The following is a 21,405-nucleotide window of genomic DNA, read 5'->3' as shown; positions in this document are numbered from 1 at the left end:
CTAATTTTAATGCATGGTCAAAGTACTGGCGGAAATGCTTGAGAAATGCTTTTTGCCAATTATAACAAGATGGAATGTTTCACAGACCGTAGCTATTGGAATATCGAGTAACTACTGATCTACTGTGTTCCAATGATCAGGGGTGTCATAAAAAAAGAATAAAGTAATAATGAAAACTCAAAAAGTTCACAGGTGTATAAATAACGGCTAGTTGTACTTATAGATGTCAATAAAGGATCAGATAAACACAATCAGCGCAAACAAGGACAACCAATTAAAATCATCAGCACAAATATACAACCGGTTTAGCTGAACGACTGTTTTACGGTAATAAAATGAGAAAAGCTAAAACAACACTCTGACAAGATACCGACCAGATGTGTAGGCAGCCAATTAAGTCAGCTGGACATCAAAGGGGACAACAGACAGGGGCGCTTAGCCAGCGTGTGTTTCTAAACACGGGGAAAACATGAAAAGCAAACTAACTACAGTCAAGTCTTGTTAATCCGACACTTGTTAATCCGACAATCGGCTTTATCCGACACTAATGATGGGAACCGATTAAATCAGTGCTATTTAGACCCGTTAATCCGACATTCTCGCACTCCGACTCCGACACACCTTTGCAACGAAATTCTCCGTGGTCATCTGCCTGCGAGTACACAGCCAGTGTTTTGATGCGAGGCGAGTCGGCTGGTAGCTGCATATTACAAAGCTGCAGCGATAAACTTGCTTAACAATAAACAATTAATGCTTTAAATAAAGAAAACAGGATAATTCACATGCTTAGATTACCTCAATCTTATTAAAATCAGATACAAGTTCTCGCTATCGACGAGGACATCCCATTACAGGTCACGTCAGAACAACCTTTCGCGAACTATGACCTACCAATGAAATGACCAACAGGAAGTCGACGTTAGCCACTTAGAAAGCAGCTTTCTTAAGCTTTGGGTACCAGTTTCAAAGTTGAGACTTCCATTCCAGACAATGCTTTTTAAAGTATTTTGAATCTGTCAAACAGTCCGTAACAGTTGTTTTGTGTTAAACTTGAGGGGTTGAATGATTAGAAAACATATTCCGCCAAAAATTTAACATAACATTATGAATATATATTTTATATTTTTTATAACGTGTTTGAATCCTTATCTATCGTGTAGTTGTCCGATTTTCGATCACGAACGTTGATACTACTAAATTTCGTTTATCCGACATACTCGTTAATCCGACACAATCATATGCAACCATCGATATCGGATTAACGGGACTTTGATCCACAGTGACACTACCTACCTGTGGTTTGAAGTATTTCAGTCACATGGAGTGCTATCATAAGGAAAGGAATGGTGATGTGTTCATAGGCTGGTTGGTAGTGCTATAACAATACAGCAATACAGTTGTGTTGTGTTATGAGGCTCATGATACAATACATAGATTTACAGACCCTATATCGCGATACATACAATACATTACATAACAATACAAGCTATATTGTTGTAAAAACATGTGAATAATAACAGAAGCTGTTCAAGAACCAGTTTACAAAGCTTCCGTAGTATTTACAGGTTGGTTGTAAATAGTTTAACATTCCCAGTGCCCTCTAGTCTATATGTTTCTGTCAAACAATATCCAATCTTCGCTCTCTGAAATTTGAAAAGAAATGATTCAAGATTATGATTCATGTAGAAAAAGAAAGAATATCAAATGATGAAATGAAAGTACTATATCTGGACTGGATACGAATTGTATTGCACCCATAGCATTAGGATACGTATTGAGTCGCAGCCACACCATATCGTTACACCTCTACTGGTTTGAACATCTGCTCCTAACCCAATCTAAACAACCCCAGTATCATTGTCATTTATATTGCCAGTAATAATGACATCCGGGAACCAGATACTGTCGCACCACACATAAGAGGTCTGAAGTCGACCATGCAGGAATATCTGGCATCTTGCAATGTCTACTTCAGCCCTTCTGAAACAAAAGTTAAGGTAGTGGAGAAAATTTGATGAATATGAAATCATCAAAGTACCAGGTGGATGTCCTGGCAACACAGCACGGTCACGTTGTCTTATGTACCCAAGTCTTATGTATGCATTGTGAGCTCAACCCTGTTGGGCTTATCTGGGCTAACTCTAAAGGGTTCATGGCAAGATGTAACAAAATGTTCAAACTCAGACACGTCAAAGGGTTGATCAATGCAGCCTTTGGTACACACCAGAGGTAAAGCAAAAGGCTGAAGATCATGTTCTTGAAATAGAACATCAGTATCGCCAACAGGACAGCATAGATATCAGCCTTTTGCAGATATCAAACATTTGGGTGATATCACAGATTCTGATACGTCATCAGCTGAGCCAGATGCTGGACAAAGAAATTATTTGAAAGTAAAAATACTTCCAACACACATCCCGTTTCATAGCTTCTAACTATTCCATCATTTTCCCAAACAATATGCTGTTCTTATTTTATTTTAAAAACGCATTTCTCAATAAAGTTCACATATCAGCAATATTTTGATTCCACCCCCAACTCTGGTGTGAGGTCATTACCTCGGGACAGGTGTTAGGTAATTACCTCAGGCTATAGGTCATTTCAGATTGGAAATGACATATTGTGTTCTGTGGGGTATTTTGGATTTTTGATGTGTTCTTTAACATTTTGAAGAAACTCCTTACAGACATGCTTGCCATAAGAAGGTGACTATGCTTGTTGTCAGAGGTGACTAACGTGATTAGGGTGGCAGCCTGGCTTGCTGACTTGGTTGATGCATGTCATTGTATCCCAATTGCCTGGATCGATGCTCATGATGTGAATCATTTGATGGTGTGGTCCAGACTTGATTATTTATAGACCGCTATCATTTCGCTGGAATATTGCTGAAACAGCATTAAACAAACAAACAAACAAACAAACCTAACCAGACTTAACTGCTAAAGGCCATCAACACTAATCCTGCTAATGTGGGTCATTTGTTTATCAAACTATTCAATAAATAAACTAGATGTTTGAATCACACTTGTACAAACCTTTAAATATTAAGTAATTTGTAGTGATAGAGTGAGTTGGGTTTAATACTATTGTTAACAGTATTCCAGTTATATCCTGCCGTGTCAGCTTAATGTGGCAGAAAAGCCCTAAGTGATGCAGGTCTAAGACATTTACCACTTTGGTGAAATCCCTGAGCACATGAATGGTGCTGGCAAACCTAGAAACATAATAGGGGTGAACTGGGATGTGAACCAACAGTCATAGGTTTCTGGTGTGCCCAGGAGATGCAATCCTGCACAGCGGCACCTGAGAGGACTGGGCCACCCCTGCCCCCGAATAATTTGTAATGAAAGAAATCAACAATTACTTTTCTAATGTTATTGCTGTGGTATTTCTATTCTAAAGCACATCTTTCAACTTGTTTCTCATTATCAGTTTTCTACAACCAGCCAACATGCTTTGTTTACTCTGATTCAAAGTAAGATTGATGCTACATGTTCAAGTAAATATATCTAACATTTGGATTAAGGTAGAACTCTGACATATCTCAGATTCTGAGACCTGTAAAAATCAACTTTCTTTTTAAGAAAGTAATACGATTCACCAAAATATATAATTTTCCTGCTTCCATCTGAATCCAAATCTTCCGATATGTTGTCATGTATCATCTATATGTAATCTATCAATGTTATCAAGATTTCCAAGCACATATGTCTTCCATGCCAGACTCCTTCAATGAGTTGAGTAATGCTCTCCTTTGAAATTCTACATACCGCACATATGTGAACTAATGGCACAGCCTCTCTTGTAAAAATAACCTTTCTGTTTTTAGTTAGCCAGTTTTAGCCCCGCGATATAACCCAGTGATGAGTGTAAATTGAGTTACACTGTATACTTGTAGAAGCTTGTTATCAACCACATGTGGAGACCACGTGGGTAATGTGCCCTATTGCAATCACAAACGCTTTATTTCAAACCAAAATCTTTCTTCCCAGCTGTTCTGATTGTTGTTTTGGAAATTATTTCTCATAAATCTTAAAAAGCATGTTTCCTGCTTATGCGAACCAGGCTGTATCATTAGGGAAGTGCCACCAAATAGTTCCATTTGCCTTTGAAATGGCTAGCAGGATGTTTTTTCTTTGATATCACAAATCCAGTATAAGCTTGTGGAGTATTGAAAACAAGCTAGTGATAGCCAGGATTCGAGTCCCTAGTCGTAAGCATGTTTCCAAGCTGAGATAATTGACACTTATCAACAGATCTTGTTTTATTGCAAAATTGTTTCTGCAAATAATTGTTCAGTATGGTTAGAAAGTTATCTGAGTCAGTGTTACTGCTTATTATTACTACAAGAATGCTTTCAAGTATTGAAACAGGTGCGTGTGAGGTATGTGTGGTATTAGTGCACAAGCTGCAATCGGACAGCTAGCTCACATTCATCATGTTTAAAGCATCTGATGAGGAGGCTACAGGCAGGTGTCTGTGGCCTTGATACAGAGTTGAAGGATACACACACAGAAATAAGCAGCAAATTTGGAGGCCAATTTACTTACCAAACTATTTATTACAGTCAAGCAATTATTTTTTAGATAGGTGTTAGGCAAGGATTTAGTGTATTTCCTATTTTTGTGTGGAGCAGAAGCATGGTGAGTGGTGAATGATGCATCTTATTACGGTTATACAGGTGAAGGAACCTATGGAAAAAAGTGTTTGTTTAGCATTTAAGCCATGATATTTATTTGCTGGAATTAGAAATTATAATTAAGCCCAGGTGGTTAAGGTGTATATAGGTGTTGAGACGGTCAGGTTTCCACCTGTGAAAACAGGGTGACAAGCATCGGGCAACTATGTTGTCTACACACAGTTTATCTTTGTTGTATGTAGTTCTTTAAAGCTCACATGGCCTGAAAGGCCATGTGAGCTCTGCATATCATCCTTCATCTTTCACTTTCATCAATGTCCATGAAGTTTTGATACCTTACTGACATCCCTTAAATGGTTTGATGGATTCATCTGATATTTTGTGTGGATGTTTGATTTCAGACAAAATTACTAAAAAATCTCCAAATTTACAGGTCCAAAAATATGAATTATTGTGGGTGATGTGGCTTCCATAATTTATGTAATTCCAAGTTTGTTTGAGACATCTTGATTGAAAATCATATATGACTACCAGGCATTATAAATAGCTGACCAATCAAATGACACTAAAGAGCAAGAGAAATTTGTGAGAATTTAGTGATAGGGGGAGATGGTTCTTTCTGAGGATTTGGGGCGGCAAATAAAATGTAAATGTGAATGTCTGCATCATGATGTCAGTATAATAATAATATACATCATCCAATACATGACCAATGTGGAAGAACACAGTAAACCTGACCAATGAGAATGAACACGCTAAGCCTGACCAATTAGAAAGAACATTCTAAACCTGACCAATGAGAAAGAAGAACATACTAAACCTGACCAATGAGGAAGAACATACTAAGCCAGACCAATGAGGAAGAAGAAGATACTAAACCTGACCAATGAGGAGGAGGAAAAAACTAAACCTGACCAATGAGGAAGAAGCACATACTAAACCTGACCAGTGAGGAAGAAGCACATACTAAACCTGACCAGTGAGGAAGAAGCACATACTAAACCTGACCAATGAGGAAGAAGCACATACTAAACCTGACCAATGAGGAAGAAGCACATACTTAACCTGACCAATGAGGAAGAAGCACATACTAAACCTGACCAATGAGGAAGAAGCACATACTAAACCTGACCAATGAGGAAGAAGCACATACTAAACCTGACCAATGAGGAAGAAGCACATACTAAACGTGACCAAAGAGGAAGAAGCACATACTAAACCTGACTAATGTGGAAGTAGAAGACAACTAAACCAGACCAACAGGGCAGGAGAGCCCACTTGAGTTGGACCATCTTTCACTAGCAGGTGGGCCCCGCTGTGGTAACCCAGTGGAGGAACCAGTTGTCATTTCAGTAAAAACTGTCTTGATAAATCATGGCCGTTTATCTGATAAGGAAGGCAATGTAGATTAGACAGCAGGAGCTACATTAGTAGCACCTCCACCTGTGTTACAAGGCTCTCCTCCCCTCCTATCACTACCTCGTCTACATTCATAAAAACTCTATTTCTGTCGTGGTGTTACATCTTTCACATTAGTGGCGGATGTTGTGCAAGGAAGCGAAGCTACAGATTCTTTAACATTTGGACATTTGTTACAGATCTGCCCTTTCTTTGATAAGCACTAGATGAAGGGTATTTTATGTTGTTGGTGTAATACCATGGGTCATTTATGTTGTTCTTCAAGAGGAGAGTATTTTCATGAATGATTGGTGTTTTTTCTTTTCGGTGATAAGAGTAATATGTTCCAACCTTTGCTGGTTTCCTTTAAACATGATGTTTGTACTTGAGTAAGGGAACAAGACTGAGCTGTGATAATGATGAATGCATAGAATAACTTGTATGACCAAAGGTAATGCTTCAAATCAACCACTGGATACCCAAGAGATGTTTGCATCAATCTGCTCGGATTTTGCAGGTAGATTACGCCCCAAGTACATAATTTCCTAAGAGTCAATTAATGAGGATCAGGTGAATATAAAGTGTATCATTATGCTGACACAGCCTTATTTGACTGTGCTAGTGTTACTGTTAAAACAGCATCGAACCCAAATCACTCACTAACTCACGTGTGAAAACTTGTCATACTTTCCATAAGATTCAATATTTATGGAGTCATTTTATAAGATGGCCATGTACCACGAAGAATCTATGACAATAAAAAATTAAAAGCTCTGATTTGAAAGTAATAAAGTTTTAAAGAGCAACCAATGTCTTGCCCACGGAAAAATATATGTATTTATTGTATTTTATTAGATGAACTGAGGTGTGTTGAGTATCTGTTGTTCATTACACACAGAGGAATGTAGGTTGTTCCAGGGTAATGATCTCATAACATTTTTCCAACGAAGATTTATACATTGCAGAGTTTTCTTATATAAACATGCTGAAACAACTAAATTATTACCACAATTACAATATTTAGAAATAGTATCACATGATCTTTCTGGTGGTTTAGGGGTATGTAGGTATGGGAGGCTACTCAAATTAGTTTGAGATATGTGGAGATGCAGGTATACAAACAATTTTTGAAATAATGGAGATGTGTGGATAAACAAGGTTCCACTGTAATCATCCCCCTGATCCCCTCGCTCTGTGCACTGAACTACGTAGAGACAGAGCCAAGTTTGAAATATTCTTAGCACTTGAAGCATACAAACATTTTGATTGGTTAATTACAGATTTATACTTGGTCCTTAAGATTATGCAGTTATTAAGCATCAATGTATTAATTATTATAATGGAGGCAAACCTGTTACTCATCATACAGTAGAATTTGTCCATCTAATTGGCTTACAAAAATGTGGGAATATAGATTGGCATTTTTATTGAAATACAATTTATAAGCAACCTGAAAAACTTCATAATTTCAAACGTTCAGGTATATAAGTTCCAATGTTGTACAGGATCAAGTTTAGTAGATAGAGAGGCATCTGTTAATGAATCAGATCACTTTCCCTCCTTCGTGTGATTAAAGACTATCAAACTAAGTTTTTAACCAGGTTACCCAAATCAGTCTCTCAAAGAGGGTATCTGCAGTGCTACTGAATCTGTAATGTTTGAGATACACTTGACATAAAGTAATTATCCCTTCACAGGTTTCATCCACCTGTTAACACCTAATTAAATGCAGCTAATTGCTTCATGAATGAAGGGTTAAATTAGATTCTGTAATTGAAAATCCAGCCCGAGCTTTTTATTGGCATTGAAATTCTAAACAGTGTCTGAAATCTAAAGATAAGCATCTGTTTGCATGATGCCATGTGTTTTGAAGCAACACTGATTAAGAATAAAGTGCCTTTTGGGGCCTCCTTGCATCATGTGAAGTGTAAGAACGAATCAAATGTCACTACCACTATGCATTGTTGGCTATTCTGACACTAAGTACAAGCCAAATACAGAGCCATGTTGGAGTGTACATGTCAAGGAGCGCATGATATACCCATTGTTGTTTCGTCTACTTGAGCAGAGCAATTTGCATTGGATTAGGCTCGGATGGGGCAATCAATTTACATGGAGAGAAAATAGATTCTCCATAACAAGGGATTTATATCTGCTTGTCCCGAAAAGCATTCGCGACTCACTGTTGTCGCTGTGATGTGTTATAGGCTCACCGTGTTGTGTTATGGAGTTGCTGTTGTGTTACTTGATGATAATCTCTAGGGATTATTTGTAAGATGATCGTGTTAGTGTTTCAATGGAAGGGTCAGGACCCAGTTGGTTCAGTTTCAATTAAGTTTGAAGAAGCTATTTAAATGGCTCCTAGTCAGGCTGTTTGGTTGGGCTAAAATCGGCCTCCTTGTTTCATTTGTTGGTATCAAATGGTTACAGCAGTGGGTAAGTGGTAGGGTGTTATGTCTTTGTCCATTGAGGGAGGGGAGAGAGGCTCAGGTGTTACACCTGCCCTATGTCTTGATGAGACGGGTGTGGTCGTTAAGACAGGTGTCGTTGACACCCAAGGTCAACTGAAACATTTGACAGGTAACCGAACACGAATGTTTTGGTTCTGAAAGCATTCTTATATACTCGTAGTATAAATAAGGGTAGGATGTCCCTGAAGCTATTAAACTTGTCATAAATCACAGCTTAGAAAAGCAGCAATGAATATAACCAATGGTTTGTGTTTTCCTAGTGCTTTGGTAGCTATTGTTCCTTAAAGGGGTACCCGTTGAAGCAGTTTGAACTTCACTGTTAGGGATGTCCGATGAGTTCGTATGACTGTAGGGGCAGTTGGGTAGTCTTGTGATGAAGATGTTTGCTCAGTACTCTGAAATCCCAGGTTTGATTTTCCACATGATGTGATGCTGTTGTCAAATCATCTGTGGTTATTGTGATTTGTAACCTCTGATGGACCAGTCAGACTCTCCATTACTTAGCTTGAATATTGCAGAGAGTAGTTTTAAACAACATTTGCAAAAATAATCACCATCAGACATTACCTAAACAAATCTGAGCTGCTTGCTTACAGCTACAGACAAAACTTATTTTAAAACACAACAATGAATGTAATAACCTGTTGTAGACTTTTCAGCTTGCAGTATTTCCTCACAGATCTTTTTAGCTGATCAAATGTAGACAAAACATACTCCTCTGCAGTGTATGACAGAAAAGTGCTACCTCTTACTTTCGACATATATCACTGTTGTGAGTTTAAAGTGTTGGTCACTTGCCTTTCACTTGCCTTTCTTCTTACGGAATGACTTTAGTCACCACAAATGGTGCAAAAAAATATATTATGATAACATTTAAAACAGAATTACTTTTGCAATATGAAAACTTAACCCAGTTTGTGACTTCAGCCACTAGTCCGATGCCTGAAGCTAATAAAATTCTGTTCAGTCTAGTATGCTTAACTAGTAAGTCTAATAATAACATCCACATCTACAGAAAATGATGCTTATAGCCAAGTTTGGGGTAGTAGGCTCAAAAGGTTTTGGCACATACTGCTTACCTGGTATTGGTTTGAGATACAAACTGGATGTTGAATACCCAAAGAAAAATACACTATGAGCATGCTTACATATGCGTAAGTACTCAATGACTCAAACTATTATCTGGTGGACTGCTGCACAGTGGCATCTTTGACCCATGGCTCACCTATTTCCTCTTCCAACAAGTCTTTGAAACTTAGAATAATAGTCACAGACAGAAATGTGTGATGCTTTTCTTAGGCAAGTGACTTTGTTCACCCAGCACAAATAACTACCCTCTCAGCATGCTCAGATGAGAGGGTTATGTGAATACTGTGCCTTCTCGCTGGCAGCTTGTATGATCCCCAGTGAGTTTAGAAAGCAATTAGAATGCACACTGATCTATTGACGAGGGCAATGAGGGAGTATTAGGATATACAAATTCAATCTCATTGAAATCAGATCTAAGTTTTTGCCACCGCTAAACAAAGATCTGAGGACAACCCATTACGGGTCGCGTCAGAACAACCTTTTGCGAATTTTGACCGACCAGACCAATGAAATGACTGACAAGTAATCGACATTGGCCAATCAGAAGGTAGCTTTCTCGGTTTTACGACACTACATGTAGTTTCAAACTGGCGACTAGGCTTTGAAACATATTTTGTCATATTCTCGATTAAAATTTTAAAACTGATAAGAAGGACATTCTGGAATGGCTTATAGATGGCATAGATTGTATTGATATAATCATAAAACCCGCAACTATCGTTCGGAATACCCCGTGTCAAATATATCATGGTTGCATGATTAGAAAACACATTCCGACTGTCACTTTCATGATCTGGTAAGTGATGCTCTGATTGGTTTGATGAAAGGTCGTTCTGACGTGACCCATAATGGGATGTCCTCAGATCTTTGTTTAGCGATAGCCAGAACTAAGATCTGATTTTAATGAGATTGATAAATTATTATTTATTATCATGATTTCATTATTATTACTGTTGCAGACAGCTACAAGAGAGGTGGAGAAGGATTTTCAGAGTGTGTACTCTAGACTGGTGCTCTGCAAGACATACAGGTGAGACATACATCTTCTTCTCCTTCAGTATTTATCCAGTGTTTCTCCTCCATTCTATAGTGCCTGTTGTATATTCCCGTGATCCATTCATAGCTTTGTTTTGGAAGTGACGTCACCAAAATGCTTCTTCTGTACAACAGTTCGGCTTAGATGTACATTCAAAACTGGGTGCTCATCCGAGCGAGCCCTCAATATTTTTAATCAAAGCAATCTTAGCGCTATGATGATCATAAGTCTTATGTTAAAGTATGGGAGTTATGATTCCTTTGTGCTAAGATTGTTTTGTGGAATTGGGCACTGGTTGTATTTGAGACCGCATGAAAGTCAAGTCAATGTACATACTGGTGAGGGACCAGTGATTTGATTTGATGTATATATAAAAATGTAGCATTGTGTAATTCTAACCAAACTCAAAAGCACTGGTAGCAAATGGGTCAAGGTATGTATCATAATACAGCAATAGAAACTAACATTTTTAGTCCACTATAGTCCTTATAATTATAACATATAGCAAAACCCTTAAAAATGGCAAATTTCTACTAGTATTTATAATACCTCAACTATTGGGCAGTTTGGTAAGGACTATAGGACGAATGGCAATTTCTAAAGCTGTAATCAGGTAATAGAATAGAGACACTTTGCCCTGGACAGTAGAGGCTGGTGATTATCAAAATGTGCATGATGTGTGGACAGTGATGCAAAGCAAGGACAAACTAGATGAGACAGATTATTGGTAAAATACTTCACAAAGCGATGATGGCATACAAAAATCGCTTTCACTACATTCAATATGTTGAAATACTTGTTTTGTTTCCTTGGTTTCAATGTTTCTTCAGGTCTTCTATGAGTAAAAAGTAGTTTATTTATTTATTTATTTATTTATTTATTTATTTATTTATTTATTTATTTATTTATTTATTTATTTATTTATTTATTTATTTATTTATTTAATGTCACTTTAAGCAATATTCAGCAATGGTCTGTAAATAATACAGACAATCCAGTGATTGATATCATGAACTTTGAGCCTCACAATACTGGGATACAATGTAATGCATCTAGTCGCAGAGACTGACCACCTGATCCACTCAGTTGCCTCTACAACAAGAATAGGTTGCTGCGGATGTATATTCTTCCCTGAAATCCCACTATGTCTTTACCATACCGACCCGTGAAGATCCGGGCTAGAATAGGTCTTCAGCAACCCATGCCTGCCGTAAAAGGCGACTATGCTTGTTGTAAGAGGTGACTAACGGGATCGGATGGTCAGGCACGCTGAGTTTGTTGATGCATATCATCATATCCGGATTAATGCTGATGATGTCAGTCACTGGATTGTCTTGTCCAGACTCGATTATTTACCGACTGCCGTCATATAGCTGGAATATTGCTGAGTGCGACGTTAAACAACAAACAAACTTATATTTAACATACCCGCATGTTAATCTTGACAGCATGAATTGGTAACATTTTATAATATTTTTTAACTGGAATTCTGAGCTAGCAGTAAAACAAGTTTTTTTCCATCTTTGTGTTTGTTTTGTTAAACGAAGATATATATATTTAGTTAGTGTACATGGTCTTTCCCATATCCTCATTTGAATCTTGGAAACATCAAACGTTGTATCAGGATTTCTTCCAAGTAAAGCAGCTCTCTTCTCTTCTCTTTAGCAGGTTTCTACAAGAGCCTTCTGTCTATATTTATCACTTTTATCGGAAGGGTTACAAAGCAACCTCGACAAGCATTTCAGGAGGAAAATATTGTGTAACTTGAGGGAAGAGTTTGTGAAAAATGAAAAGAAAACAGTCCCAGATGTTGAGCATGTATGAGCCTGGAGACTGAAAGTAGAGTGCATGGTGATGGTGTGTGATGACGGGGCTTGCAGGTGGTGTTATTTGATGAGATGTTGCTTCAGCAAACTGAGTTGATGTGCAGATGTAGCTTCCCCAGATGCAGGTATTCACTCTGTCTTAACACGGTATTCACACAGTCCTAGCACAAACATTGATGCTTAGTGTTTGAAGGGATTTCTGAATCTGGCTATTATACACTGTAGTATTCTTCATTTTTTCCTAGTGTAGAGTTATGACCCTTATGCGTAACAGATATATGATTGTGGGTTCAATACGCAGATTTGCCCTGATTATATTTTGTGGTTTGTAGGCACCAACCTTGCTTGTTGGTTTCACCAAAGTGGTAAATGTCTATTCCTACTTCACTTTGGGCTTGTCTCCCACATCCAGCAGATGTACATGCTGTAATGTAGCTGAAATACTCTGCAGTTAGACCAAATACTATCACTAACTCAATCTTCTTTTCCTTTTGATTCTTAGTTTTCAATTTTGAGTTGGATCTAATGGACTGTCATGTCATGTATATAACTGTCAGTCTGTCTATTGTAAAATTTGAGTTTAGCAGTCCAAAAAAGTGTTTTGAATGACTTCAACCAAATGTGCTGGTACTGCCAATAAACCCAGGCTTTGAATATTGTGTATGAGACATGAAACATGTCAAAAGTTGACTGTCATTGAATAAAAAAATGTCATCATCATCACCATCATCATCATCATCATCATCATCATCATCATCATCATCATCATCATTTTTTAATGGCAAGGGATATATGTTTTTTTAAACCAAATCTTAAAGAGGTGATACACAGTTAATGCTTTAAGAAAGGTTTCAGGAGGGCAGGTGACCATGTAATCTTTGTGATTTGTTTGTAAATGACCTCACAGTCCGCATTTCAATTAGATGAAATGTATCCAACTCATCAGGAACTTAGCTTGTCTAGTCTTCTGTACCATATTATAAGTTGCGTCTTTGAATATTTCTAGCAAGTTCATAATTGAGATTCTTGCAAAATGTCTTAAGAGCCAAAGTAGTTTAAATGATAAGAATATACACTTACAGTCCAAACTAACTGACTATATACTACCACACCATGACAGATTAATTATAGTACTAAGAAAGATTTAGGTGTACTTTAACTTCTAGTATATTTGATGGACTACAGTTTGGCCGTTTGTGTATTGAAAATTATGCTTGTAAGCAAATGGTTAGTCTGCAACGTTTGCAAAAACAAAGTTCTTCTTTTCTGCTGATGATTCTGTGTTCAATTTTGGACATGCCTCTTAAGCCTATATTCGTTCTGAAGAGTCTGTAAGTGTACTTTGCACATTATCTTACAAGCAATTTGTATTTTCTCAGGGCCAAACACGATTCTAACCAGACGTTATCAATCAAACTTCAAAACTGCTTCCATGTCAATCCTGCCATACTTTCGTTGAAGAGACGAGACTTATTTGAAAGAAGCTTTCAAGTTAAACCCGATGGGGAGAAAGAGCAGCCCTTGAGAATTACAAAATAGACACAAGCACTTATGATAAGTACAAGCATATGTCACAGGTCAAGGCCAAAGGGTTAATAAACATGTTTTGTAGTCTGCAAGCGAATCAATTTAATTGGATTAAAACATGATAGCTTATAAACACGATAAAAGTTATTTGACCTTGTCTAATGAGGTACATGTGTTTCTGAAAATAACACCTAATTACCTGGCTATAGAAGGGTAACTATATGCGGTATCAAGGGGATTTTGTACATTTGTAATCTTTGATGCATGCATGGTTCTGTAACCATACTTTGGACATTAGCAAGATTGCTTTAGTACTTCTTAATGCTTGATTGAATTCTTGAAGGCAATCAACATCATCAAGACTGTTTCCTGTAATATTTATTGTTGTAGGCTAATGGGGAGGGTATTTATGCGAGTTCACATCCACATGTGTTAACAGGCGTACCATATTTGCTCTAATTTGAATGCCAGCATTACTGTAATGGAAAAGTGTTGGAATGCATAGCATCTCCCAGATGAATATGTCCCATATCTGATTGTTTGATCTGTGAAACGTTGAACATGTGAGTCATAGTTATGGCTTGATACATGTTAAAGAGAAGGATACACAAGAAGTTGTCTCCAAGGGAAGATTACTCATCTTTGTTGCTTAAATTTCAGGAATGCGTTCTGATTTACCTCAAGAATTTCATGAAGTCACTCTTTTTCCCACCCATCAAATTTGATGTGTCAGTTTGAAGCAACGGTGGTATTTTAACAGCCTGTTGGTATATTACATGTATTAGATGTGTGCTAATTAAGTGTAGATCACAAGAAGTGCTCTGGCATGGGGCATATTCCCGTGGACTATCAGGTGGAGGTGTAAGAACATGTGGTGTTTGGATTTCCGGAGTTGGTCACAGGGCTTGGTCCCCTGCCAACCTTCTTGTGATTAGAGTGAACATTTCATAAACTGTTAGGGGACAAACACACCAGGAACACAGTGGGTTGGAAAGCAATCTCCACGAGGCTGGATGAGGCGTAGATGTTCAGGGGCTGCCTTAGAGTTTTGCCCCATAGTTGTTCCAGGATCTGGAACTCGTTGGTTTGAATCCCAGATTTGCCCGTTGAGTATGGTCCTTGAACAGAGTGTTCTCCCTTAGCCGTGCTAGGATCTGGAAATTGTGGGTTTGAATCCCAGATTCACTCTCATTATGGCCCAAGACACATAAGCATTGATCTCTCAGCATAGTCCGCTCCATACCTATGCTTGTGGGTTTAACAAGAGGTAAACTTTTATTACCTGTCATGTTAGGCAATCATTCTGTATTAATATGTGTGATATAACTGCAATGCTATTATATCAGTATTTACCCCGATGCACCAATTCAATCACAGCACAGTAAAGCAAAGATTGGTTTTGTTCAACATACATGTTGCTTGTAAGGGGAAGAAGTACATGGGATGTTTCGGGCACTACTGGTAATCATTACGCCATTGGATCATATGCAGGAGGGTAAGAACGTGAATGTACAGATCTCATGCCACATGTTCATGTTGAGGGAGGAAGGTATTGATGACTAGTCAGATCAAACTTCATTCCACATAGGATAAATTGTTTGACCAAAATTCCTGACTATATTAGTCCAAATTGAAAAAAGTGAGGTGAGGTACCAGGTTTACAGCCAATATCCCACATGGGAGAATTTGGCGACCAACCCCATACCACATGAGTCCACAAACAAGAATTTTGGCAATCAGCCTTAATACATGCAGTGTTTTCAATTGGGTATGTAAGTTAAGGAATCCTTGCCATACTCCGATACTCCAAATGTTAAGAAAAGCGCAGATTCTGTTGGTTCTTGGATCATAGGTCTATTTAATTCACATGACTGAGACATTACGACCAACACATATACCACATGATTCAACATGGCAGAATTGAGGACCAACACATACCACATGATTCTACATAGCAGAATTGAGGACCAACACATACCACATGATTCTACATAGCAGACATTGGGGACCAAGACACATACCACATGATTCTACATAGCAGACATTGGGGACCAAGACACATACCACATGATTCTACATAGCAGACATTGGGGACCAAGAAACATACCACATGATTCTACATAGCAGACATTGGGGACCAACACATACCACATGATTCTACATAGCAGACATTGGGGACCAACACATACCACATGATTCTACATAGCAGACATTGGGGACCAACACATACCACATGATTCTACATAGCAGACATTGGGGACCAACACATACCACATGATTCTACATAGCAGACATTGGGGACCAAGACACATACCACATGATTCTACATAGCAGACATTGGGGACCAAGACACATACCACATGATTCTACATAGCAGACATTGGGGACCAAGACACATACCACATGATTCTACATAGCAGACATTGGGGACCAACACATACCACATGATTCTACATAGCAGACATTGGGGACCAACACATACCACATGATTCTACATAGCAGACATTGGGGACCAACACATACCACATGATTCTACATAGCAGACATTGGTGACCAAGACACATACCACATGATTCCACAAACAAGAATTTTGGCAATCAGCCTTAATACATGCAGTGTTTTCAATTGGGTATGTAAGTTAAGGAATCCTTGCCATACTCCGATACTCCAAATGTTAAGAAAAGCGCAGATTCTGTTGGTTCTTGGATCATAGGTCTATTTAATTCACATGACTGAGACATTACGACCAACACATATACCACATGATTCAACATGGCAGAATTGAGGACCAACACATACCACATGATTCTACATAGCAGAATTGAGGACCAACACATACCACATGATTCTACATAGCAGACATTGGGGACCAAGACACATACCACATGATTCTACATAGCAGACATTGGGGACCAAGACACATACCACATGATTCTACATAGCAGACATTGGGGACCAAGACACATACCACATGATTCTACATAGCAGACATTGGGGAACAACACATACCACATGATTCTACATAGCAGACATTGGGGACCAACACATACCACATGATTCTACATAGCAGACATTGGGGACCAACACATACCACATGATTCTACATAGCAGACATTGGGGACCAAGACACATACCACATGATTCTACATAGCAGACATTGGGGACCAAGACACATACCACATGATTCTACATAGCAGACACTGGGGACCAAGACACATACCACATGATTCTTTGTAGCAGACATTGGTAACCAAGACACAAACCACATGATTCATCATGGCAGACATTGGTTACCAAGACACATACCACATGATTCATCGTAGCAGACATTGGTAACCAAGACACATACCACATGATTCAACATGGCAGACATTGGTTACCAAGACACATACCACATGATTCAACATGGCAGACATTGGTAACCAAGACACATACCACATGATTCAACATGGCAGACATTGGTTACCAAGACACATACCACATGATTCAACATGGCAGACATTGGTGACCAAGACACATACCACATGATTCTACATAGCAGACATTGGGGACCAACACATACCACATGATTCTACATAGCAGACATTGGGGACCAAGACACATACCACATGATTCTACATAGCAGACATTGGTGACCAACACATACCACATGATTCTACATAGCAGACAATGGGGACCAACACATACCACATGATTCTATGCAGTAGACATTTTGGGCCAAGACACATACCACGTGATTCTACATAGCAGACACAGAAGAAATTGGGGGAACCAACATACCCATGGCATACCACATGTCTGACAGTTAACATGGTGACAAAAGGTGTTAAATTCCAAGTCACTCACCGACTTCACCCCCAGTGCAGAGATCTGGGAACTAACACACATATCATCTTAGCACACAAAGAATCAAGTGGGGGACTTACCTCCATATGAGCGTATAGAGGAGTTAATAGGGAACTAACCACCTTACTAAGTGACTTCATACAAACAGAATCACTTTCATCCATCTGCTGGCAGTGCACACACACAAAGCCAACTGCTCACCCAGGGAATTGCACACATGGGGTGGAGGTAATCTTTCACATCGATTCTCTGAACTTTAGGAGCAATTACTGGTCCAATTATTACTGGCAGTTATATGACATTGGTGCAGATAGCCAACATCAGAGCCCTCCCTGTCTACTTATCTGTTGTTATCTTAATTACACAAAGCTTAGTTCAGGTAGTCTGCATTCTTTGAAGATGCTTCAGATGCTTGATCTATATTTTCTTTTTACCTGCCTCTTGCTGGCACTGACCGATCAAGTATTTTAGCAGGAGAACTCAGTTTTACCAGGGGTTGGATACAAAGTGATGGCTATTGCTCCAACGTTCGTATTGCAATTTTTTGCAATAATGATTCATGTATTGGGATATGTACCAAAATGTGTTGCATGTGTTCTTTCATCTGTAATTTATTATGATCCTGAATAGATATTACCAAAATAACTTGAAATTTTTCCCTATTTCTTTACCAAAAGTTGACAGTTTGCACACTGCAATGTTATCTTTGGTTTTCTGATCATGGTTTCTTTTATAAGACAGAAATGGTCCCCTGCACATTTTTGACAACTTTGTAGTGGTCCACCAACCATGGATAATAAAGACAAATCTGGGTTCAAACTAAAAACCAGCATCCTGACATAACCAGGGGAAACAACTCTGCACAGTCAACAAACTGTTCAGACATTTCTGCCCCTTAATATATATGAGAATAAAATTAATGGGAACAAGATCCTTTTGAAATAGGCTTCTATGCTTGTTGTTTCAAATGTTTACTTATCTTTGTAGATTGGATGAAGATGGTAAAGTTCTCACCCCAGAAGAAGTGCTTTACAGAGTAAGCAAAATCCATTATTATCCCCCGCCCAACAAAGTTGGCGGGGGATATAGAAACGGGCTCTGTCCGTCCGCCTGTCACGTTTCGTTTCCGGAGCATAACTCAGAGACAGTTCAATATTTTTTCATGAAACTTTGCAGGTCTGTCAGGTACATGCTGAACTGGTACCTTTTGCTATTTAGAAATTTTAGAAATTTTTATTTTTACATTTCCATGGCAACAAGATGGACTTAGGTTCTGTGAGGGCAGGGTTCGTTTCCAGAGCATAACTCATAAACCGTTCAATATTTTTTCATGAAACTTTGCAGGTCTGTCAGGTACATGTTGAACTGGTGCCTTTTGCTATTTAGAAATATTGGAAATTTTTATTTTTTACCTTTCCATGGCAACAAGATGGACTTAGGCTCAAAACTCTTCTTTTTTTTACAATTTCCATGATAAGTTCCACCTCGGTTAAAAAAGGTTAGGGTTTGTTTAGATTTAATTATGTCATAAATTCTGCAACAGGGGCGGGGGATATAGCCACGTTAGTGGCAAACTCTTGTTTTAATTATCAATTCTCCATTATTTTTGCACCTCAGAAAGATATTCAGCAGTGAATATATATGGTTGAAAGAAAAATAAATATTTCTCTGTCACTTGTTTAAAGATGATGCCAGAGAATGATATACTTTTTCCTGCAAGTCAGTCAATTTGTCTTTTTTATTGCCAGTAAAAAACCCTAAAGCAATTCAAATTTCCAATGTCATATGAAGCATACTCTGTTATCCATAAAATATAATGCTTGACAACTGACATTGTATTAAAGTCTCGGTGAAATGTGTTTGTTGGTATTCTTAGTGGAAAAAATAAAAAAGGGTTTCTTCATCACTTTTATTTTCAATAAAAAATATAAATATGATCCTACTGCCCACCTAGCTTTTGAAAAAAATGTGCACAAGAATCATTGAAAACATTTTATGCAGCCAAAGTGGAAGTGCAATTGCCTTCACATAAACACCAGGTATTTATGAAGCTGATATGCTACTTTGCAATATTCGAATTACATAGCGTCAGCCTTTAAAGGTCCTGACATTGGTAAACGAAGGTGATGGGGAAAAGAAATGATGCCACATTTGTGAAATTTTGTATATCTGTAAACCAAGTAAGTAAACAACAGACCTTTGTTGGTTTGTGTATGTAGATCAGTAGGGCTGTAACTATTCACTGATACCTACCATAGCATTGATACTAAGGTACAGATGATACTTGAATTGTCAGTTTGTGAGATCGTGATATGCTATAAATAGAACAAAAATTGAAGAGAACTGTAGCAGTAGCATAGTGTAACTCGTGAGCCAGGCGGAACACGAGGAAGTGGTTATAGAGGACATGCCCGCTATTAAACTATTACATTTAATTACCATCCCTTCATTTAAAACTGTTTTGTGTTTGGGGATGGCAAGATTTGATTTTTGTGATAATAATAAATAAATGTATGAATCCAGAGGTTTTAGAGTTAAATTTCAGTTATTTCATAATTTCTTACTCTTTGTTGGTGAATTGTGATACTGGTGGTATTGTCAGTCTGTATCGTGATACGTATTGTATCACAAAATATCAGGCGGTACTCAGCTCTATGAATCAGGGAGATTACAATGCAAGACATTCTCTTCAGGCTGTGCAGGCTGTGAACTTCTCCCATGATGCTTGTCACTCACAGATGGATGTCAAGTTCCGCTCCCTCATCTGCTGTGGTCTCAAGTAGGTAGTCTTTAACATCAGTACCATTATTTAGAAAACATTTAAGTTAATTTTGATTTTTGTGTTTTTAGGAATTCATAATGTTTTATACACCTGACTGTTTCAATGTAAAATGGACAAATACTGTGATGTACCAGGTATTTGTGAAGGTTAGTTAACTGAAACCAAAGCTTCATGTGAGCTTATGTCCATCTATATATCGGTTGACGGCTGTCATAGGAGCAGGATATAGGTTTTGTTAATGAGGAGAGCCTTTATATATAATGGTTATGTATTTTTGAATTTCTTCAATACCTAAGCCATGGAAGAAATGAACTCTTCTAAATGATGTGTTCATTTATACACTCCTCTTCATTGCTTTTTATTGCTGGTTTATCTGGGTTACTCTTGACTTGGAAAGTATGCGACAGAGGCAGTGACATATATAGATCCTATCTCTGGGCAATAGTGTGGTTTCCTGAATGACCTACTCCCCAGTGGGCAGTTTGCAGGGGCTCAGGTGCTGGGTCTGTCAGCGCCAAATTACCAGGATGATGCGGAGTGCCACAGCGTCACATCAGAGTCTTCATGAAGTGATGCAATAGTCAGCTGAAAATAAAACACTTGAAGCTAATTGGTGGGAAAGGCAGTCGATTTCCCTGTTATTTGTTGTGTCACGTTTCAAGTGCCTCTCCTCTCGTTTCTCTCCTGTCTCCCCCCACCTCCCACTACAGTGAATGCCACGCAGTAGCAGTGGGTGAACGTCGTGCGATGCGACAGCAGGAGGGGGGAGCGAGGTGGAGACGTGAAGAGGA

General features: G+C 38.4%; 1 protein-coding gene across 1 annotated transcript in view; it reads left to right on the top strand.

Annotated features, from left to right (window-relative positions):
- LOC139468077 (small G protein signaling modulator 3-like) overlaps positions 1 to 21,405 on the top strand; it is a 75,760-nt gene that overhangs the window by 38,973 nt on the left and 15,382 nt on the right. Inside the window, exons 16-18 of the mRNA XM_071249786.1 lie at positions 10,557 to 10,627; positions 18,820 to 18,868; positions 20,526 to 20,611. Coding sequence (XP_071105887.1) covers positions 10,557 to 10,627; positions 18,820 to 18,868; positions 20,526 to 20,611 — 206 coding nt within the window. The remainder of the gene's footprint in view (positions 1 to 10,556; positions 10,628 to 18,819; positions 18,869 to 20,525; positions 20,612 to 21,405) is intronic.

Source organism: Haliotis cracherodii, unplaced genomic scaffold (assembly GCF_022045235.1).
Source record: "Haliotis cracherodii isolate W230 unplaced genomic scaffold, xgHalCrac1.p SCAF_2, whole genome shotgun sequence".
NCBI classification, from domain to species: Eukaryota; Metazoa; Mollusca; class Gastropoda; order Lepetellida; family Haliotidae; genus Haliotis; species Haliotis cracherodii.
Note: the sequence above shows the minus strand (reverse complement) of the source record. Positions and strands in the feature narration are given on the sequence as shown.